The sequence below is a fragment of the Peromyscus maniculatus genome, chromosome 3 (assembly GCF_049852395.1).
Source record: "Peromyscus maniculatus bairdii isolate BWxNUB_F1_BW_parent chromosome 3, HU_Pman_BW_mat_3.1, whole genome shotgun sequence".
NCBI lineage: Eukaryota > Metazoa > Chordata > Mammalia > Rodentia > Cricetidae > Peromyscus > Peromyscus maniculatus.
Genome location: NC_134854.1, coordinates 160,941,436 through 160,963,421, shown reverse-complemented (window position 1 = coordinate 160,963,421; position 21,986 = coordinate 160,941,436). Strand labels below are relative to the sequence as shown.

Genomic DNA, 21,986 nt, shown 5'->3' with positions numbered 1-21,986 from the left:
CGACATCTCTTCAGCCCCGATTTTGGCTTTCTCTCTTCCTCTTTTTTTTTTTTGGTGTGACAATCTTACTTTGTACCACAAACTGGCCTTGAATTCAGACCAATCCTTCTGCCTTACCCACCCAAGTGCCTGGGGTTATATATGTGAAACATCATGCTCGGCTTTGGAAATACTTTTAGTTTGACAATATACTATAACCAGTGACCTAAAAAATAGTCAGCTAGGGATGTAAGCTGGCAGAGGTCTTACCTAGCATTCATGAAGCCCTCAGTTCAATCCCCAGAACCAAACAAAACTGGGCAGTTATATATGCCTGTGCTCCCAGCACGGGAGGGTAGAGGCAGGAGGATCACAAGTTCAGCGTCATCTTTATTGAGTTCCTAGGCAGCCTGGTGTAAATGAGACACTATTTAAAAACAAAAACAGTATCAACAGCCAGGCATGATAGCCAAACCTTTTATCCCAGCATCGAGGAGGCAGAAAGACAGGGATATTTGAGTTCAAGGGCAGCCTGGCTACAGAATGCGTTCCAGGCCAGCATGGGCTACATAGCAAGACCCTGTCTCAAAACAAGCAATGGAAAACAAAAAACCCCATAAAACCTCCAACCAAAAATCAACCAACAAAGCCACGCAAACAATGCTCACAGCACTACAGGCGTTTGCTGGCATGTGTCTTCCAGAACTGTTCATCAGGTGAGGAACTTCATTAGCCATCACCATCTCATAAAGCCCACAGTACAAGAAGTGTGACATACAAAATGACCAACAAATTCACAAGATTTCTTTAAAATCTTTTTTTTTAACTTTTTTTTTTCCTTTTTTTTTGAGACAGGGTTTCTCTGTGTAGTTTTGGTGCCTGTCTTGGATCTCACTCTGTAGACCAGGTTAGCCTCGAACTCACAGAGATCCACCTGGCTCTGCCTCCCAAGTGCTGGGATTAAAGGCGTGCGCCACCACCGCCCGGCAGATTTTTTTAAAATCTTGATGCAAAAGCTGGAGACCCAGCTCAGTATGAGCATTGGCTACTCTTTCAGAGGACCTGGGTTCCATTATGTCTGTTCCAGGGGATCTGATGCCCTCTTCTGGCCTCCTCAGGCACTAGGCACACATGTGGTACAAGCCAACCACCTCCACACATAAAATAATAAAAATAAAATAAAACAATAACTTGATATGTGTTTACTACTGAACTTTAGAATTTGTAGAAAACCCACTGCTTAGGTGGGTTTTCAGGAGGCCACCTAAGGAGAATATGGAAATTAAGGTGGTCCCAGCCAGACTTGGTGGCCCGTGAAGACAGTATAATCCCAGCACTTCAGAGGAAGCAGGACCTGATCCCAAAACAAAGAGACAGAGGTGGTGAGATGGCTCAGCGGGTAGAGCAACTGCTTCCCAGCCTGCAGAACTGAGCTGGATCCTGGAGGTGATGGGGTGCAGTGGGAGGCGAGAATCAGTCCTAATAGTCCTCTGGCTTTCACACGTGCACCGTGGAGGGTTGTGCACATGTGCATACATACATTAAATGCTAAGAGGTCACTTCCATTTTCTTAAAGTAAAGCTGCTTAACTTTAAATATTTAGTATTTGGTTATCTCCTGTAAATTAAAGATGTTTTCAGGCATTAAACATACTTTAAACATTTTGAAAACTGGGTCCAGAGTAAGCTTCATCTCTTAGCATCATATAGTTCTGCTACCTGACCACAGTCACACTTCAAAGACAGAGGCACCTGGGCCTTTCCACCCAGGGCAAGCTCACACGTTTCCTTTTATCAGGTGCTTCTCACATTTGAATTAGGATCGATATTCATTTTTCATGTGAGAGAATTCTTTCCTCTTCATTACGATTTGAAAACATTCTAACAGGCCATTGCTCGGAGAACTGGAGGGTGCTGAAGTGGAAGAAGCCGATGCTGTTGGACACAGAGCCAGGAACATTTAGACCATGGATAAATAATAACTGGAAGCAATGGATAGAAACGTGTGACTTCATTTGCAGATCTGCAGGTTACCAAGGTTCCTAAGTCAAAGCCTACCTATTCCCCGACACAATGTGAATGTGTGAGAAAGGAATAAGATGGGGAACACCCTGACGGATGCAGGAACAGTAATACAGGAGAACCAATAGCCCTACTATGTTAGGGCTAGGCTCCGCTCCATCAATATAGAAACTAGATAATCACCTCCTACATAAAGAGAAGGTACTAACGCTGGAGTAGGAGAGGTTTGGAGGACTGTGCTTAAAAGGAAACAGTTTTACAAATCTTTCCCCCTGAAATCCATTTTAAATGCCTTCAGAGTTAATGCACAGAAACCCAGTAACCCTTGCTAAGTGTACTGCAGACCTCCAAGTATCTATCAACCACATGATGTAAACAAAAGCTTTAGGAAGATGACACACTTAATACTCAACGGCAAGTGTTCAGCAAAGCCATGCTAAGGGTACCACAGCATCTTGGGGAGCATGGATGAAGCGTGGTTTCCCAAACAAACAGAAACAAAAGGTAAAAACACTGATGTTATGAGGGAATCTGAGGACAGACAAGGCTGTCCCTGAGGGGTTTTGCAGATGACAATGCAGTATCATTCACTGTCCAAGACCTTACTTGTTGGTACAGTTGCGGTCTTAGCGCCGAGTTCTCAATCATTGTGTGAACCATGGTGATAATAGGTTCATTTTCTTTCATCTATTTCAAATCAGGAGGAGCATACAGCAAACATCAGTTTACAGCACAGGTAGATTTGAAAGACGACACTGTAAATATATCCTCTACTTTAGTATCTTCCTAACAGTGCAGTTAGTTGCTTACATTTCACCCCATGGTTGCACAGACTTAATGCACACCAACAATTTCAAGCAAGCACCTAAAGCTATAAAATACACCAAAGGTTATAAAATCAACCTCACTGACTGCTACAGTGCTACAATCAGATTTGACTTTAATCAATACAGCCAATTAACAGCTACTTTTACATATGTAAGATGATAAAGCATTAAATATAAAAAGACAATTTAAAATTTCTAGAGGGGGGCAATCTGTGAATTTAGGAGAAAAATGATATTGCTTAATTTTATTCAGTAATAAAACTGAAACAAACTGCAGTTCTTTATAAGGCTAGTCAGAAAAAAACTAGTTCTCTAAGGATATTAAAATTTTATAATACCCAACATTTTTATCACTTAGATAACATATTTTATTAAAATTAGTCTTGACAGGTATTTTTATAGACTCTTGGATTTTCTCAGTATAATGGTATATGTAGAATTATTCAAGGACATTTAAAATAAAACTTATTCAGCAAGGACTCAGTAAATCTCCTTTGCTCCTATCATGGCAGGATGAAAGTGTGACTCACATTTCCAGCTATATTCTACTTCATTATGGTTTCTAGAAAAGTACAGTTTCCTGCAACAGGCTTTGTAGTTAGCCAGAGAATTCAAAGGACAAGCATTCTGATATGGAGAGGAAATGGCTAACAAAATTTTCAGCATTTCTAAGCAGACAGATCTGGTGTTTACCACTGCAGTTAATTTAAGTGATTTTCCCAGGGTTTAAGGAGTGTGCTGTCCACAGCATTTGCAAAGCACATGAGTATCCTGTACTAGAGGTCATAAAAACCTCAGAGTGCAGCGCTGCAGCCAGATTTTACTTTCATCAATGTAGTCAATTAATGACATATATTAGGACAGATGATAAAGCACTGTAATGCACAGGATAATCTAAACTTCTGAACCAAAAGCCTATTTAGAGCAGTGGTCCCTCTCCCATATACACTGGAACCACTGGACACAATTCCCAGGCAACTTTCCTGTGCACCCTGAGGATCTATCTCCATGCAGAAAGAGTAATCCAGCCGTGGGGCCGTTTGCTCTAAAAGCCCTTGCACAGGACGACTCACATCCTCCCTGGGGTCCTGTTTACTCTTTGCTTTTAGTGGTTTTGCCAGACATGAAAGCTATGGACGAGAAGTTCACTTCTGGAAATGCTGGGCCTGTGCTGGAGAACTAACCGAGAACATTTAAAAAAATTAATTTTATGTGTATGGGTATTTTGCCTGCATGTATGTCTATGCAGCATGTGCATGCAGAATTCAGAAGGCACAGATATCCTGGAAATGGAGTTATAGACAGTTATGAGCTGCCATGTTGGGTGCTGGGAATTGAACAGGGGTTCTCTGGAAGAGCAACCAGTATTCTTCACCACTGAGTCATCTCTCCAGCCCGGACCTCTCCACATCTTACCAATCCATCTTTGTTTTAATGTGGGAACCCACCCAGTGCTCATGTATGCAAACACAGCCTCAGGGTGGTGTCAGCCAGTCTCAGCCCCAGAGCACTGGAGGATGGGGCCAATCTCCTGTCTGGTTCACCTGGGTAATTCCACAGTTTACTTGAGTAACTTCACCAGTTTCTGTTCATTTGTCAAAGTTCAATGTGATGAGGCCCAGGGTACCTCTGGCTGTCCCCTTCACTCTTTGCTCTCACCTTGGTATCACTTCCTGTTGTGGGATAATCTTTATGTACACAGTAAAGATGTGTCTCTGCCTAAGGCGCCTCCTGATTGATTTACTACAGAGCTGAATGGACAATAGCTATGCAGGGGAGAAATAGGTGGGACTTCCGGGGAGAGAGAGGAACTCTGGGAAGAAGAGAGGTGGAGAGACACCAGCCATGGAGCAAGTCGGATGTACAGAATGAAGGAGAGGAAAAAGCCACACTGCAGAATGTACATTAATAGAAACAGGTTAATTTAAGTTATAAGAGCTAGTTGGGAACAAGCCTAAGCTAAAGGCTGAGGTTTCATAATTAATAATAAGTCTGCGTGTCGTTATTTGGGGGTTGGTGGTCCAAGAAAGTCCAACAAGAAAGGCTCACTACAATTTTCCAAAGTAAACTTCTTGCCAACAAGGAAGCTCACACTAAACTCCACTTTCTGACAGAAACAAGAAAGAACACAGTGACAAACAGAAAACTGAGATGAACTCAGTTGAGAGAACGCGAGGAAAAGAAGGAGCTTTCGTGGTTAAGGTTAAGACAGGTGAAATAGTTATCACCAAGGATCAGATCCACAGCAATAATTAACTATACTCAGATAGGCACTGGATAGGTCAGTTAAGAGATCAGAGGACTAACATGTAGGTATTAAGTCCATACTTCTAACCCACCCAATGTCTGGTTAGCACCCCCCCCCCCAGCTGAGGACCAAACCAGGGCTCTGTGCTTGCTAGGCAAGCGCCTTACCACTGAGCTAAATCCCCAACCCCTAGTTTTCTTACAATTCTGCCATCATGGTGTCCTATTCTATTCAAGGGCTTTCTAGACTTCGACCTCCAAGTATGCTGGAGACGGGGAGGGGAGAAGGGAGTGGAGGGAGGGAGAGGTGGCGAAAGGAGGGTGGGGAGAGGGAATGAGAAAGAGAGGGAGGAGATAGAATGACCCTGCCCCGCCTTGCACCCCCCCCCCCAAAAAAAAACCCCAAACAACAACAGATTGTAGGGAGGTAGAGGTAGGAGGTTCAAAGTCAGCTTGGTTATATGAGACCATGTCTCAACCACAAAGGAAGAAAGAGGAAAAAGAAGGAAGAGTTGGAGAAGAAAAATCAAGAGTAGGCATGATGGGATGGCGAGATAGATAGGTCAGCAAGGTGAAGTCAGGATCTCCAGGACCCATGTGGAGAAAGGGGAGAATCGACTGATCCCCATGTGCTGCTCCTCTCTTGTGCATGCACAGTAAATTAATAAAATTTTTAACAAAGGAGCCAAGATTGATACAAGATTACTCTTGGGGTCTGGAGAGAAGGCTCAGAGGTTAAGAGCAGTAACTGCTCTTCCAGAGGACCTGGGTTTGGTTCCCAGCATCCTCATGGTAGCTCACAACCATCTATAACTCCAGGTCCAGGGGATCTGATGACCTCTTCTGACCGCCTTGGGCACCAGACACAAATGTGGAACCTATCTACATGTAAGTGAAACAACACATAAAGTAAAAATCTAAAAAAAAATTTAGAAAGAAGCAGTATTAAAAGTGACTTTCCCACTTGAGAGGCAGAGGCAGGCGGATCTCTTTGAGTTTGAGGCCAGCCTGGGCTACCAAGTGAGTTCCAGGAAAGGTGCAAAGCTACACAGAAAAACCCTGTCTCGAAAAACCAAAAAAAAAAAAAAAAAAAAAAAAGGGACTTTCCTCCTCCTAAGTATTTAAGTACCCCTTTAGAAAATGTACTGTAAAAGGTGGTAGGCTTTAGTTTCTGACTTCAGCCCCTGGGGCCTGGCACTCTCCTGAGCTGCTTCCTGTCTTCTCTGGATCACCATTCCCAGCATGCTATTTTCTGTTGTTATTGCCTACCTAAAAGTCCGCAGGAAGATTTCAGGGAAAGAAGAGAACCATCTAAATCCCGTCTTCATTGCTCTGACTAACAGGGAAGTCAGAACGGACACTGGGGCGGGGGTGTGTTCGTAAAAACCAAATGAGATGCTCACTGAACTGAACGGGGCAGCACTGACTGGACTCAATGGGTTCTGCAGAGGACACAGAACTGGGAGGGAGATGTGTCATGGGGAGCCACATGTACGGAATTCTCAAAGAGTAGATAAAAATATCATTAAAAATACAGACCTCAAGTAGTTTACTAGCTCTTTGAACAATCTGAGATAGTGTATTTCAGAATAAAGCAGAAAGCAGCGGAAAAGCCTACCACAGGATTGTGCAGCTATTGGCCTTTATGTTTTGATTTTGTGTGACAGGGTCTAAGTCTGTAGTCCAGCAGGCCTACAACTCATCCTATGTATCTCCCAGCAATCCTGGCACTTCAGCCTCCCCAGCCCTGGGACTAAAGGTATGAACCACCATACCCAGCACTGCTGTGACCTTGAGACCATCTCGGTCACCACTGTCCTGGTGACCGAGATGGTCTCCATGCTCTATGCTCAAGCTCTCCAGTCCTGCTTTCTGGCAGGCGGCCAGGCCCTTCTTCATTTACAGGAGCCTGCCAGCGGCAGGAGACAGGCATTCATCTCTGAAATAGCTCAGAGGACATCTTCCGGCTCTACTTTTCACAAGTACCCTTAGAAATGAATGGAATTTAAATGAACTCAAGCGTTCCTTAGGGTGGCTTGGTACCTATAGAAGGCTGCAGGAAGGCTGCACTGATTGCAAACAGCAGGAGTTGAGAGGAGAGTCAGCCAGAACCCGTTCCTCTGAGGTGTGTACTTTACAATTTGCCTGGGGCCTCTTCTCTGATCTGCTGTCTAATTTGTGGTTCTATAAAACTGATGAGTCAATCTATAAATCCCGGACACCCAAAAATGCCTGCAAAAACAACAGAGCCGGTCAGCTCAAACACGTTACGGCAGGAACAAGACAGTGAGAAAGGTTTGAGCTGAATGAGAAACTCCACTCAAAAAAAATTATCATCACTCTACATATATAGAGCTACAGTTAGATACAATGCATAGCGCAGCTCAAAAACTGTCATTTCAGTGTATTGCTAGAAACAATTTTTAAATGTATTGAAGGAGAGATTATCTGTAGGTAACCTTTTGTGAGTGTGTACGTGTCTAAGCTAGGGGTCAACCTGCTTGTTTCTCAGGAGCATCCATCTTGTCTTTTTTGAGACCCTCCTGGGACCTGAGGCTTGCTGGTTGGGCTGTGATGGCTGCTCCAGGGATCACCTGTCTCTGCCACAATAGAGACGGGACTACAAGTGTGTCCCACTCTCGGGGCTCTGGGGGTGGACGACAAGCACTTTACCCCCAAGGTAACCAGAAGGTCATATGCATTTAGATATAGATGAGTTTCTGTTCATGAAAGTTTTACATTCTAAATGTTATCTAGAAATAGTCAAATGCTCACTATCAGAAGTAGTTATATTGAGGTGCAAAGTATGACTCAAAACATCCATTTCTTTAATTAGTCCTGTTATAAAATTTAAAAATGGAAATAATGTAACTATTTCAGACCTGAGAAAAAGGCAAATTACTTGAAAACTCTTCTGACAGGGAGTACAAATCACCAGCATTTCACCATATTTCACCGGTGAACACTAGTATGGCATAACTGCAAGCCCAAGACGGGATCTGCGCCATTCTGGGAAACGGATAAAGGACTGAGAAGCACCCCAGAACAGTGGTGGGTGCAGCACACTCATCTGTCCGGCCATCCCCAAAGTTCTATCCCTGTAACTGCACCTCCTACTTCACTGAGAGGAACGACAACAAATCACAGAAACCACTAGGCTTCTTTTCTTTCCATATTTTTTATTTTAACTGGAGCTGAGGACCGAACCCAGGGCCTTGTGCTTGCTAGGCAAGCACTCTACCACTGAGCTAAATCCCCAACCCCCATTAGGCTTATTTTCAAAGGTTCTTGGTAACCGGATTCATGTTTACACTATTTTTTTAAGGCTAATTTTTACAACATCCCACAGGTTTTCAGAATGATTCATGGTTTGTTTGCTTATTTGTTAGTCAGGTTACGTTTTTTTGAGACAGGTCAGTCTTGTAGTTTTGATTTTCCTGTCTCTGCCCTGCTGCACCATGGATGTGGGCTACTTTGATAGTGCTCTGGTTTACAGTGCAAAGGAACTGTAAAGACAGTTGATTTCCCACAGACCCCAGAAGCTTTCTAGAGTGTGCAGTGGGTATCTTCATTATACTGCTGTCAAAGTACATTTCAGTGCCATGACTGAGTTTCACCAGCCAAGGCTCTGCAGTGGAGATCTGAAATTGGGTAACAAAATGCTGCTTTCTGAAGCATTCCAATAGGTAAAACCATGACAAAAGTTAATGGGAAGCATGTAAATTATATACTAAGAAAGTATGCTTTTTAAAAATTAAAATGACTGAACATGTCTGGAAAGGGTTAAGCTGGCATGAAATCTTTTTTTAAAATAAAACTTATAAAGCTGCATTTATCACTTTCTTTCAAAGATGTAAGCATCTGTCTTATAACATTTCCCACAGGAACTTTATTTGATAGAACATTCAAATCTAAAGTTTAAGACAAATCAAAGTGAGGTTTAGCTTGATCTGTATTAAAGAATTCATTCGTTAGCACAAATTAAGTCTGATCAGATACCAAGGCCCACTAACTAACTAGACAACAGTGTCTAAGACACTAAAACCTGAGACAACCCTGCTTTTCTGATACTTTCCACTTGATGTTTGCCTTTTGGAGACAGGGTCTCAGTCTGCAGCCGCCATGCCTGTCGCTTCACGTGTGATGACTGCCCTTGGCCACCCACCACTCAAGCAACGGGGAGAACCCCAGGCCACTGTTAAACAGGATCTGCACACTGGGCAAAGACCACAGTGTGGGCGGAGACAGCACTCAGGCAGCTGAAGGCGGCCTCCAGCAGATCCCATGCAGCCTGAAGCTGTCCTTAGGGAATCCAGAACACCACTGCTGTCCTCCCCAACTGCCAACAGGACATCCACAGTGTTCATTCCTTCACTGGTTACCCCCCAGCTCGGCTGCACCTCAGTATGGAAGAATTTTCATGAGCTATAAGGAAACACAGAGGATAAAGCTCTCAAGCTTAGGTGACTCTGTTTATATCCTCCATTGACTCTCACAAATGCCCTTTTATTTTTTTTTGTCGAGACAGGGTTTCTCTGTGTAGCTTTGGAACCTGTCCTGGAACTCACTCTGTAGACCAGGCTGGCCTTGAACTCACAGAAATCCGCCTGCCTCTGCCTCCCGAGTGCAGTGCTGGGATTAAAGGTGTGCGCCACCACCACCCGGCCACAAACGCCTTTTGCCTTTTGGTCAGGGCTCTTTACTGTCACTTGTTGAAGTCATGTTATTAATTAAAGTGGTTGAAATACTTAAGCAGCCATTAAAATTGCAGTATAATTGGTAAATTCTAATTGGTGTCATAGTAAGAAAATTCTACAAACCCCACCTGATGATCCAAATATATGGTGTTCCTTTGAAGATGATGTGAAAGAATTTCATTCTAGTAGCCATCAACCAAGGAAAGAGGGACAGAGAGCAAATCATCAAAAGGTCAATCGGTAATAAGAAAAACAGTGTAGTATCACAGCACAAACTTTCACAAACATGCTGTCAGTGTACAGATGACATATTCAAGTGTATAAAATTGTAGACACTAAGTTATCACGTAGGAAAACGCTTGCAATGGCTTTAGCAGACAGAAGCTTCACATGCCCATCCTTTTCGCTGCTACAGCCCTCCCTTCTCATATAAACAGAGGCTATTAACCCTTTGAGAGATTTCAGACCAGCCTCCAACTTCCTGATTCTCCTGTACCACATCTGGAGTGCTGGGATCACATGTGTGAGCTGAGAAACAGTATGTCTTCATTTTTCCCCCGTAAGAACAAAAGGCTTATAATGAATTTTCAACTCACTGCTTCATTTGAAAACACAAGCTTTCAGTACCTGTTTTAGCAGATGTGGAAGTCAAAGTATTTACTGAGCAGCAGCGCTATCCCGAGACCCCAGTGCAGCTCCCTCCGCCCTCCTCCCAACCAGCCAAAGAATCAAAGGCCAAGAAGCAACGCATCTTCACTGTATTTTCTCACATAAACTGAATTCTCAAAGGGTCAATAGGAGACTGTAATGTCCCTGCGATGATGGTACAGGCTCATGCTTGACACCAAGGACACAGAACGCACTGATGAGTGATGATGCCAGACACACGTCTCCATAGCTGACCTTTGGGCTGTGGGCCTCAAGTTTGAGTTGCATGAGCTGTGCTAAGGTATGCTCCCGGATACTACTCAGTTCAGCTTGCTGCCGTCTCAGCTTTATGAGCAGCAGCGTAAGCTCCTCTGGCTGAAGGAGTACAATTTAAGAATCCAAACAGTGGAAAACAGATTAATTGTTGTCTTAAGTGACAGATATTAAACCAAGATTTCTTGGCAAGTTTCCTCTTATGGTTGGCATCATAGTGCCTAGGCACTATGATGATAGGTCCTACATAAATGCATAGACATCTAGAGAGACAGAAGGAATAGTGTTACTTTACAGCAAAACAACAGGGTATTTAGGCATTTTCTCAGAACTCATAAGAGTATGTCAATGTCAAGCATAAAATGCACAAACCCACCATAAAGCTTTGCACAGAGAACTGTTAAGTTGCTCATTAAAGACATCATCAGGATGTTAAAATTACACCTAAGACTCTCCCAGCAACAGAGCAATGCTCACCTCTCCACCACCATTTCAAAGAGTTACACTTCAGAAATGTCAAACTTGGGCGGGTGTTATTTCCGAATTCTAAGAGTCGGTGTGTGAGGTCGGTCACATTTTGTGATGCCACAATAGAGCTTCCACAGCCTTTTGTATGATTAAAATGTCAATTCTCTTTTTTTAGGGAAAAATGGGGACAAAAAAATATTGCCATGAGTGCACCCCCAGCTCCTGTCCCTCCACACACTCTGCAAACAGGAGACTCTGGTACCCCAGTGGTTACTATGAATCCTGAGGAGGAAAACTTCCCACAAACGGGGTGAACCCCTCAGAATCTGCAGAGCAGAGGTGTCTCAGCAGCAGTCGGACAGCCGTTTCTCTGAGCTTGTTTAACACTGTAAGGGTGGGAAGGGGCTCTTCCCCTAAAGTTCCAGGCAGGGGTGCTGCTGAGCTCATGTTGCGCATGCCCAGCTTTACACCAGCATTTCAGTATTGCCTTCAGACAGACACGGCGTCACAGGAGTCAACTACCCCTTCCCATTGGCTCCTCAGGTGAGGGGGGCACATACAAAAGAAGTCAACTGGCTTTTACACCTAGCAGTCGACAGTGTTCAATGCATGTGACTTCAAACTACATTAGGTGGGGAAAAAACAAACCCAGCTGTTTTTGCTCTGAAGCCAAAAAGGCACCTTGTCACTACACGACTCTGGGACAGGCTTTGTCTCTTGGTCATCGTGTCCAGCTCTGAGGTCTTGCCAAGGAGAAGTGGGTCAAGGAAGGGACTGCTATGCTCTCTTCTTTCTTTTTGGTAGAATGGAATATTCTAAACTTCAGGTTGATTTCTGACAGAAAATTAACTAGTTTGTGTATGGACTAAATGATAGCATTTTCAAAAGACAGAGATGGTAAGTTAGCTGTCTATTCCCATTTTGAGGCCAAATAAAGATGTATTATGGGCTAGAAAAAGGTAGGGGTGACGGTACATAAATCTGACCCTGGACATCCACTAGAGGGAGCAAGGTGGAAGAGAAAATACCAGACAGCTAGCAGTTACTCTGCCACTGCCGCCTGCTTCCCTCACATCCACAACCTAGTGTTTAATAGTTCTGGGGGGTGGGGTTTGAGATAGGGTTTCTCTGTGTAGCCCTGGATGTCCTGGAACGCAGAGATCCACCTGCCTCTGCCTCCTGAGTGCTGGGCTTAAACGTGTGCTCCACCACCACCACCAGAACCCAGTCCTTGGTTTTTAATAACATACATCCACAATCTTTAGTAAACACACTGCAATCACTTTAAATCCAGCAACTATTTCCTTATATCTAAAGGTGTAAGATGAAGTAAGACATTATAAAAAAGAGATGAGTTTGTCTTGATGACTGTAGGAAGAGAATTTTAAATAGTAACAAACAATCCTACAGGTATTAAAATCACATCCTCATGTGAAAAGGAAGGACTATCTACTGACAACAGAGTCACCCCAGAGAAAAGCATTCCAGCAATGCTGGTGACCTGTACCCTCAGTACTCTAGAGGCTGGGGCAAGGGATTGTTAGATGAAGACTTTGTCTAAAAACAAACAACAAAAACCAAGCCAAAGGAGGGGAAAAGTCACCTACTTTCTTTGATTTGAGGAACGGATATGAAAAATCCTAAATTTAAATAGTAGTAAATATACTTGCTGTGGTTTTTGGTTTGTTTGATTTTTCCCTCCTGTACCCCAGGCTAGCCTCCAACTCCCAATCTGTCTCAGTCTCTGGACTGCTGGGATTAAAGGCATGAGCCACCATGGGCAATTCTGACTATTGTATAGTCTTTCTTTGGGTAAATACATAAATCAATGTATTTTCGGCTCTACAGTAGCTAATTTATATTAAATTTCATAGAAAAGCCAAGTATGGCAATATGTTCACATAATCCCAACACCAAGGAGGCTGAGCAAGAAGAAAGCGTCCCAGGCTGGCTCGCACTCTATCTCAAGACTTGGTCTCAGAATAAAACAAAAGCCACAGGGAAAAGGTTTCAGAAGGTCTGTCATGTGGCCAGACAGATACTCAATAGACTTGTCCTACTGATTATCACTCCAAAGTCTGTGGTGAGTATGTGGAGGGTGTGGTCCTCAACCTTCCTAACGCTGCGACCCTTTAATACAGTTCCTCATGCTGTGGTGACCACCAACCATAAAATTATTTTTACTGCTCCTTCATAACTACAATTTTGCTACTGTTGTGAATCATGATGTAAATATCTGATATGCAGGGTATCTGATATGGGACCCCAAAGGGGTCTCACCCAAGGTTGGGAACCACTGGTGTAGGGTTGGCTGGGCTCGAATCCAGGTCTTGCATATCTTATGCAATCATTCACCACTGAGCTATTTGGTTTTTAAGAAACAAAACAAAACGAAACAAAAACAAAAACAAAATTATGTAGTCTTGTATGCTAGGTAGTCATGGCTGGCCTTAACTCACAGCCATCCTTCTGTGTACTACCATGCCTGGTTTTTATTTTAAAGATAAAGGGGATAATAAATCAAAAACCCAGAATTAAATAGTAAACTGTAAACTTTCTCCTTTATTCGGGCATTTAGGGAAAGGAAGCCAAAAAGACACTGACGTGGCTATCTGAGTCTACATTCTTCTGCTGGGTCTTTGTCACAAGAGTAGTGCTGTTTTCTTCTGTAGGCGATGTCTGAAAATTCACACTTTAAAGCCATGTCAGCTTCATGCCTTTCTGGGCAGCAAATAAAGTAGGCATATGATAAGTAAGCTTATCACACTCACCGTTCTGCCTTGGAGGCTCTGAGGACTCACAGCTGGTAAAGCTAAGCCAGCTGGCATTGACCTTCTGTCAGGTACATAGGCATGCTAGAAAACAAGGACAAAATATAATTCAGCGGGGAACGTTTTTAATGTTATTGATGAATAATCTTAAGTTTACATTATAAAATACCAATTAAAATTGTCATTAGCGTTTATGAAAGACATACCAAAATTCCTTGACTAAATACGGATGTGAATGAAAAGAGTAATTCTATGGAGCCCGACTCTGCAGCACTCAAACTCCTTGTTCTCAGGACCCGCGCGAGTGCGTGTGCGTGCATGTGTGCTCGCGCGTGCACACATGCATGGTTGCTGTTGTTTTTTCTGAGACAGGACCTTGTGTAGCTCAGGCTGGCCTCACACTTGATCTCCTAATCTACTAGTGGGCATGAACCACTATGCCTGAGCCTATATATACATGTTTTATATTTATTATTGTTATTATTATTGTGTATGTGTATGATGTGTGGGGTGGTGCATACGTGGAGGTCAGAGGACAACTCTGTGGTACTGGCCCTCTCCTTCTACCTTTATGTTGGCTCTGGAGACTGAATAGGGTCACTAGGCTTACACAGAAAGAAAGCATCTTTACATACTGAACCACCTCACTGGCCCAGTTTGACAGCCTTAAAGATTTGACTGTTTGCTGGTTTTGCATACCTGCTTTTATATCACTCTGTTACGACAAGTCTTTTGGTGGAAGTATGTTACCAAATCCACCTGTGGCATCTGTAGTTGGTGAGTGTAGATACACTGACAGCTCTTATGGCATTTTCTTAAAGCTTACTAGCAAACTGGTGTCCAAATGCGAATCAGTGATCCCCTGACACATGCGTACCACTAATGTCCCTCTTGGCTGTGCATGATGTGGTAATGAAAGAGTTTATCTGCAAAGAACTGGTTCAGCCCGTCATGCAATGTTCTCCTTACTGACACGTTTCATTATTAAATACTGCTAGATAGTAATACTGAATTTTAGCATGTAAGAGATCTCAATGCCAGACAGCCCACTTGGTTAGAAGATGAAGTCAACATTTTTGCCCTAATGAAGAACAGATTGAGCTTGCAGGTATACCAGGGAGAAGGTATCGTTGGCAAGAATACAAAGTCAATAAAAATGAGCCACAGTGGTCTGGGGAGAGGCTTAGTGGGTGAAGTGCTGGCTGCATGAGCAAGAGCTGATGCCTACCACCCACATCACAGTAACTAGGTGTGGTAGCAGATACCTATTATCTCAGTGCTGGGAGGCAGTGGCTGCCCAGCCAGCTAGCCAATGCAGGTTCAGTGAGAGACCCTGTCTCAAAAAATAAAGTGGAGAGTGATAGAGGCAGATGCTCAACATTGAACTCTGGCTTCCACACATGCCTATGAACACCCACATATTCTTCCCCCAACCCGATGTGAGCTGGGATGTAGTCTGATGGCAGAACACTTGCCTAACATGCACAAGGTGGGTTTGATTCTTAGCATGGGGGAAAAATATAATAAGAACAAGGCATGTCCTCAGATGAAGAAGAATGAATAATATTTTTGTCAAACAAAATAAAATAAACAAAAAACAAAAGCAAAAAACTTTTGCTGGGTGTGGTGTCCTGTGGTGGTTTGAATGAAATGTCCCCCATAGTCTCGGGCATTTGAATGCTTGGACCTAGCAAGGAGGTCTGGTCTTGCTGGAGGAAGTATGTCCCTGGGGATGGGCTCTGAGGTTTCAAAAGCTACCAGCCATTCCCACTCTGCTTCCTCCCCTTCCTGTAGCTTCCGGTGAGTTCTCTGCTGTTTCTGCTGCCATTTCCCCCATGACGGTGATCGACTCTTATTAACTGTAAGTCTGAACCCTTCCTTCAAGTAAGCTGCCTTCATTGTTGTGTTTTATCATAGCAATAAAAGAATAGCTAAAATATGGCCCAAACCCATAATCCAAGTTATTAAAAAAGCTGAGGCAGGAGCATCTGGAGTCTGAAGCCAGCCTGGGCAACTAGTTCACAGAGATCCTCTCTCAAAATAAAAGCAGTAGAGACAAATGTAAACACATGAGGCTTGACAACAAATAAAAGAATCACTCTTGTGATCCTGGGGTTAAGAATTAAAGTTTAGGTTCTATACATGGGATTTGGACAGAGTTTTAATTTTTAAGACAAAAACATCCTTATTAACTTCCCATTCTCTGTCCTCTAACTTAATTTAAAACAGTGTATTAGAAAGAAAATACGACATCGTTAAGCAATGAGCTAACACAAAATTAATGTTTTACCTTTGGGTGATGAGCCCGGTGCCTGCGGTCTACCGTGACATCTCCTCTCTGGATGGGCGAGGACACTTCTGACCTGTATGTTCGTTGTGGGGAGAATCCCGGGTACGCAGCTACAGACCCATGGGAAGGTGACGTGGGGATGGAGTGCATTGTCTGGTCAGAAACCTTGACCATGGCCTTCGGGCTGCCCAGGCAGCTGTGCCGAGGAAGGGTGCTCTGCTTGTGGTAAAACTGACGCTGCTGCCACTCATACAGCTGCCACATGGTGTCGTCCCTCATGGAGCGCCGCTTCTCTTCTGTTCCAGGCCCAGACTTCTCATGGCCAGAAGGGGTCACACTGCAGATACTCTCAGGTCTGGTCTTGCTGTTTCTTGGGAGTGTTCGGTAACCTTCAGGGTATCGGGCCACAATCTGGGCTCGGTGGCTTGGCATATTTCTTGGCAATGTTTGGTAAGAAATTACTCTAAAATTAAAAAGAAGTTGTAAAAATGAAAAAGATGTCATAAAACGAAGAAAGAACTGTTTTTGCAATTTTAAGCAACACTGTATTTCTGGCTGCCCTGGCAAGTAAATACGTACCAGACTTTATTGTTTGCTTGTTTGTTTTTTTTTTTTTTTTTGTGTTTTCTTTTCTTTTTTTTTTTTAACCGGAGCTGAGGACAGAACCCAGGACCTTGTGCTTGCTAGGCAAGTGCTCTACCACTGAGCTAAATCCCCAAGCCCAGACCTGACTGTTTAAAAGGATGTAGCAGAGCACTGGCTTGGCCCTCAGTACATGACAAAGAGAAAGCAGAAAAGGACAGGAGGGAGGCCGGTTGGCCCCATGGTCATGTGAGGTGTGGAGCTTTTGAACCAAATCCCAGCTGGTAACATAGCACACAAACAGAGTCTACGTCAATCATGTGTGACGATTAGTTCCACAAAATGTGTTTGATTTGATGAAGAAGAAGAATTTACTCCACTTCAGTTGATAATAAGAATATTCAGCTTTAATCCCAGTTTGATGGGTAGAGATAGGTGGATCTCTGAAGTTCTAGTCTACATAGTGAGACCCTGTCTTAAAACACATACACAAGGGCTGGAGAGATGGCTCAGTGATTAAGAGCATTGGCTGTTCTTCCAGAGGTCCTGAGTTCAATTCCCAGCACCCACATGGTGGCTCACAACCATCTGTAATGAGATCTGGTGCCCTCTTCTGGCATGCAGGTAGAACACTGTATACATAATAAATAAAATCTTTAAAAAAACATATACACAAACAAACAAAAAACTCCCTGTTCGCTGAAACCACCCCCAAAACAAAACAAAACTCAACTCCCAAGATATAAATGAATTAAAAAAAAGGGAATATTCAAGAATTACCCTCAAGTCTTCCCCTTTGTCTGTGCAACTAGTTAGACAGCAAGGCCCTGTTTTAAAACAAACCAAAACGTAACAAAACCCTCCAAGACCCTCTAAAAAAACTCCCACACCCCAAACAACCAAACAAAAACCAGTATGACTAAATTTCAAGTATTCATCTTATACTACCATTCTGTGGTGCATAAATTTATATCCTAAGATGAAGTTACTGTGATTCAATGACAGAGGATATGGATGGGAAAGGAGGGTTCCGAGAGAGGGTTCCCGCCCACCTTCCGATGCTGTACTTCCCAGAGCACAACTGCACCTACTTTCACTGCCTTCTCCTGCGTGTTCAACGTCTGGAGACGCTGGTGACTACATAACGGGGGTGAAAACTGAGGTGCAAGCTACTTTACTCTTCAAAATATTTGTGTGTTTACTGGTTTTCTCTTATACGTATGAGTGTGCTTGCCTGCACGTATATATGCACTATTTTTGTGCATGGTGAAGGTGAAGGACAGACAAGGGTATCGGATCCCCTAGAACTGCAGTTATAGGTGGCTGTGAGCCAAGTGGGTCTGGGAACAGAACTAGGTCCCCTGGAAGAGCAGCCAGTGCGCTTAATTGCTGAGCCATCTCTCCAGCCCCACTTTACTCTTAATAATCTGAATCCTTGGCTGATAAACTGGAAGCCAAAGATTTATCTTAAAAATTTATTTTTAGTGCATGTGTGTGTGTGTGTGTGTGTGTGTGTGTGTGTGTGTGTGTATGTGTGCGTGCGCGCGAATGCCACGTGTGTGCTGAGCACATGGAAGTCAGAAGAATGTCAGACCCCCTGGAGTTACAGGCAGCTGTGGTCCACCCCAACATGGGTGCTGGGGACTGGAAAAGCAGCAAGTACTTGTAACTGCTGAGCCATCTCACTGGCTCTCCCAGAGATCTCTGACACAGATTTGCTAGCGGCAGCAATGCATAAATACTACTTAGCATGTGTGACGGCACATCTCTGGGCTCTGGAGGAATGCGACAGGTCTGAGGCAGCTTGGGTTGCATTTGGGTTGCAATGAGATCTTGTCTCAACATGAAAAACAAAACATAGTCCCTGAACAGATTTTACTGTGACCTAGTGTAACGGACTGGGTGCATACTGGGCTGTGAGGCGCACTACATAGTTAGTTCCTATTGGTCTGTAAAATTATATTATTGTAATTCAATGAGAAATTCTCAGTGATTAGAATGTACCTTCTCTGTGGGGCTGTGAGAAATACTGCAGTGTAGAGGGAAAGGCAGAACAGGAACAGCGGGGAGAGAAGGCGCACACCCTGATCCCAGTGCTTGGGGGACTGAGGAAGTTGGATCTCTGTGAGCTCAGGGCCAGTGTGGTCCGCATAGGAAGTTGCAGGCCAGCCAGGTTAGCATATCCATATTCTTTTAACGTCTGGCATTATAGAAAGAGTTTCTGAATGGAAATGCAGGCATCCTAACTTCTTCTAGCACTCACTATAGCAGCAATTTCCAGACATTTATATTTAAATGGAAAAATTATCCCTTCTTTTAAAAAATCTGCTAAAGTAGATGTATGTTATGCATGAAAAGTATTCAAACTATTCATCTATCATAATGAATTAAATGAAACTAAAGACATCAGGAGCTGAAGAGATGGCATCCACATTAGCTGACTAACAACTGCCTGATCTTCTGGCCTCTTGGGCAACCCCCCTCTACACTCACAACCATGATCCTCACACACACAAATGAAAGTTCAAAACAAAACTCAAAATAACAAGACAGAAAGCTTAGGACGCACACCACCACCGAAGGCTGGGGCCCTTCGTGTGTTCCCATACCCAGTAGCCACACGGATCCTTTAGTGACTGTGCTCTCTCGCCTACAAGGGATGTGATCAGGAAACTGTCTAGAGCTTTAAGGTCACATTCCTCATTAATATTCAAAACAATGCTGATCCCTTCAGTCATTTCTCCTGAATAATATTTCCTTCTTCATTTTGGTTCCTCTTCCATATTTTCAATATCTCTTCTCAAAAGCTGCAAAATTGAAGAAAATGTCCCCCAGCCCCAGTCACCACGCAGCTTTGGGAGCAGAGAGAGAGCCAACAGTCTACATGAGCAGAACAGAGTTCCGTTATCTGTGGCTTCCCCCTGTGGTGTACCTGGCCCTTTCCCCCCACAACTCCATCTCCCTCCCAACTTCTCTGCTAACACAAAAGGCAGAAATTAGGGGGGAAGAAAGTCGGAAGCCCCATGGCCATGTATTCAGGAAGTACTGCAGCCAGAGGAAGCTGCTTCCACCCAAGACTCCCCTCTAGCCATCTACCTCAGGTCAGTTCCAGCTGAGAGACTAACTCTAAAGCAACTTACCCACCACACCTTGCTTCAGAAATTTAAGAAAGCTAAATAATAAATGTAAGAAACACTACAGAAGCATTAACTGCAGCTTAAGCACAGAATGCCAACATGGACGTGTATCTTTAAGAATGACAGGCACTGACGGTTTGAAACACACCAAATGGACCTATCACCAACAGTACAGGCTACAACTCTGGGGACCACCACTGTCAGTGCTCTGAAGCCGTCACTATCATGTGAGCGGCTGTATTTACTCATGTGTTACTGACAGCAGTGTTTCCCATCACCTTGGCTACTGGCCACAGAGTTTAAAATGGTCTTCTGCCATCTTTGAAACTTAATAGAGACACAAGTTATTAACAAGTAAATTCATTTTTGTCTTATACACCTTCTAGCATTAGGAGACCTGATTTTCAGAAGTACAATTTACTTGAGTGATTTTGTTCCAAAGAAATTCAAATTAAGCAAAGTGCGATTTACTCTGAAGTAAAAGATTAAGAAGAAAGCACTGTGAGTCCATTCAGCAGCAGCTGCCTGTGATCTGCCCTGGGGGACAATGACCAGCTCCTACTCACAAAGACACTTTGCAGCTCTGTTCAGAGGCAGTTCGGGGGAGTGGGTGGGAGGGGGGCACAACACAGAGACGGGGACCTACCAGCCGACTAAACATTCAACCTCCCCTGCTTCCTATCAGAGTCTTAGTCATTAAGAAAGTCTTTCATAAAGAAAAATATCAGTGTTTTCATCACGATGTTTCCTTTCACCAGTAAGTGTGCAAGTTGCAAATGTTTTCTGGGAGGAGGTTTATTTAGGAACATGGATGATACATGAACTCAGAGATTCAAAGTAGCCTTGAGCCATTTGAAAAGACTGTGATACTCCAAGCACTCAGGGAACCCAAAGAAGAAGGATGCAAAGAAAGGCCGTCAGCCCTCAGAGGGGCCGCACTCAGAAGAAAAGGCTAGAAACCCTCCCAGGGCCCGCTAACACTCACTGACACTTCACAGATGAAAACATAAATTCCAGGTACCCGCTATCCTCTCTACACTTTTAACTCAAGGAACAACTCTTTTATTTGAGGGAAATATTTTTTCTTTGAAGTGAGATTTAAGTTGAGAGAAAGCGACTTGGCAGACTTCCAGTCTAAATTATTTCCTGAATGTGATCTGTAGTGCCTGCAATACTTTCACCCTCAGAACTACTTCCTGTTTTTCTGTCTAATTAAATTTTACTTATTTGTTTTCCTACCGACAATGTATGACTTGATTTGTCTTTGTAATTTCATACAAATAGTTAAATTCTATTTTCTCATCCATGCATTAAGTAATTTGCTCACATATGACTGTGTCCAATATGGAAGTGAAAAGTATTATCTCATTGTTTCTTTAATGTGTAATTCCCTGATAACTGGTAAATTTGAACATTTAGTCATGCTTTTCTGAAAAAAGTTGGTAACAGTGTACAAACATACATAAAATGAACATACACTGTGGAAATGCTAAATCAAACCGAGTGTGTGCATTACTGCGGTTAACTTGAAATTCTGACATGTCTTGGAGGGCAGGTGCAGAGGTGCAACCTTCAATCTCAGCAATGGATAGGCAGAAGCAGTGGTATGTATCTATAAGGTCCTGGCCAGGCCAGCCAGAGGTACATAGTAACAGCCTGTTTCAGAAATGAGCAAACAAATCTGATCCAGTTTTCAAGTATAAAATTCATCGTTACAACTCAGTCACTATGTTGTACAGTAGACTCTACAACTTATAGATTTGAAGTATTAATCACTACTCTCTCTTGTGAAAATCATAAAAATGAGCGCTGAGGATGGGGAAGAAGATGGGTGAGCAACACCTCAGTGTGTGTGTGTGTGTGTGTGTGTGTGTGTGTGTGTGTGTGTGTGTGTATGTGTGTGTTTGCACCCTTGGGAGCTAACAAGCCCAGTCTACCCAGGCTTTAGAGCCACACTTTTGAAGACAGCTTCTGATAGTGTAGTCCAGCTACTAACTGAGCAGAACTAGAAAGTATTCTCACACCTCACAAGTTTCAGCAGTGAAC

General features: G+C 43.4%; 1 protein-coding gene across 50 annotated transcripts in view; it reads right to left on the bottom strand.

Moving 5' to 3' along the window:
• Plekha5 (pleckstrin homology domain containing A5) overlaps positions 1–21,986 on the bottom strand; it is a 184,107-nt gene that overhangs the window by 31,325 nt on the left and 130,796 nt on the right. For 29 of the 50 annotated variants that reach the window (XR_013050216.1, XM_076568177.1, XM_076568153.1 and 26 more), the window contains 2 exons: positions 16,222–16,684; positions 13,932–14,015 (listed from right to left, as the gene is read on the bottom strand). Coding sequence is in view for 49 of the 50 variants with exons in the window: in XM_076568177.1 (XP_076424292.1) it covers positions 13,932–14,015; positions 16,222–16,684 (547 nt within the window). In the remaining variant the exon portion in view is untranslated. Of the gene's footprint in view, positions 1–2,606; positions 2,688–9,899; positions 9,954–10,674; positions 10,795–13,931; positions 14,016–16,221; positions 16,685–21,986 lie in introns of all 50 variants that reach the window. The other 21 variants (XM_076568142.1, XM_076568139.1, XM_076568140.1 and 18 more) reach the window with 3 other exon arrangements.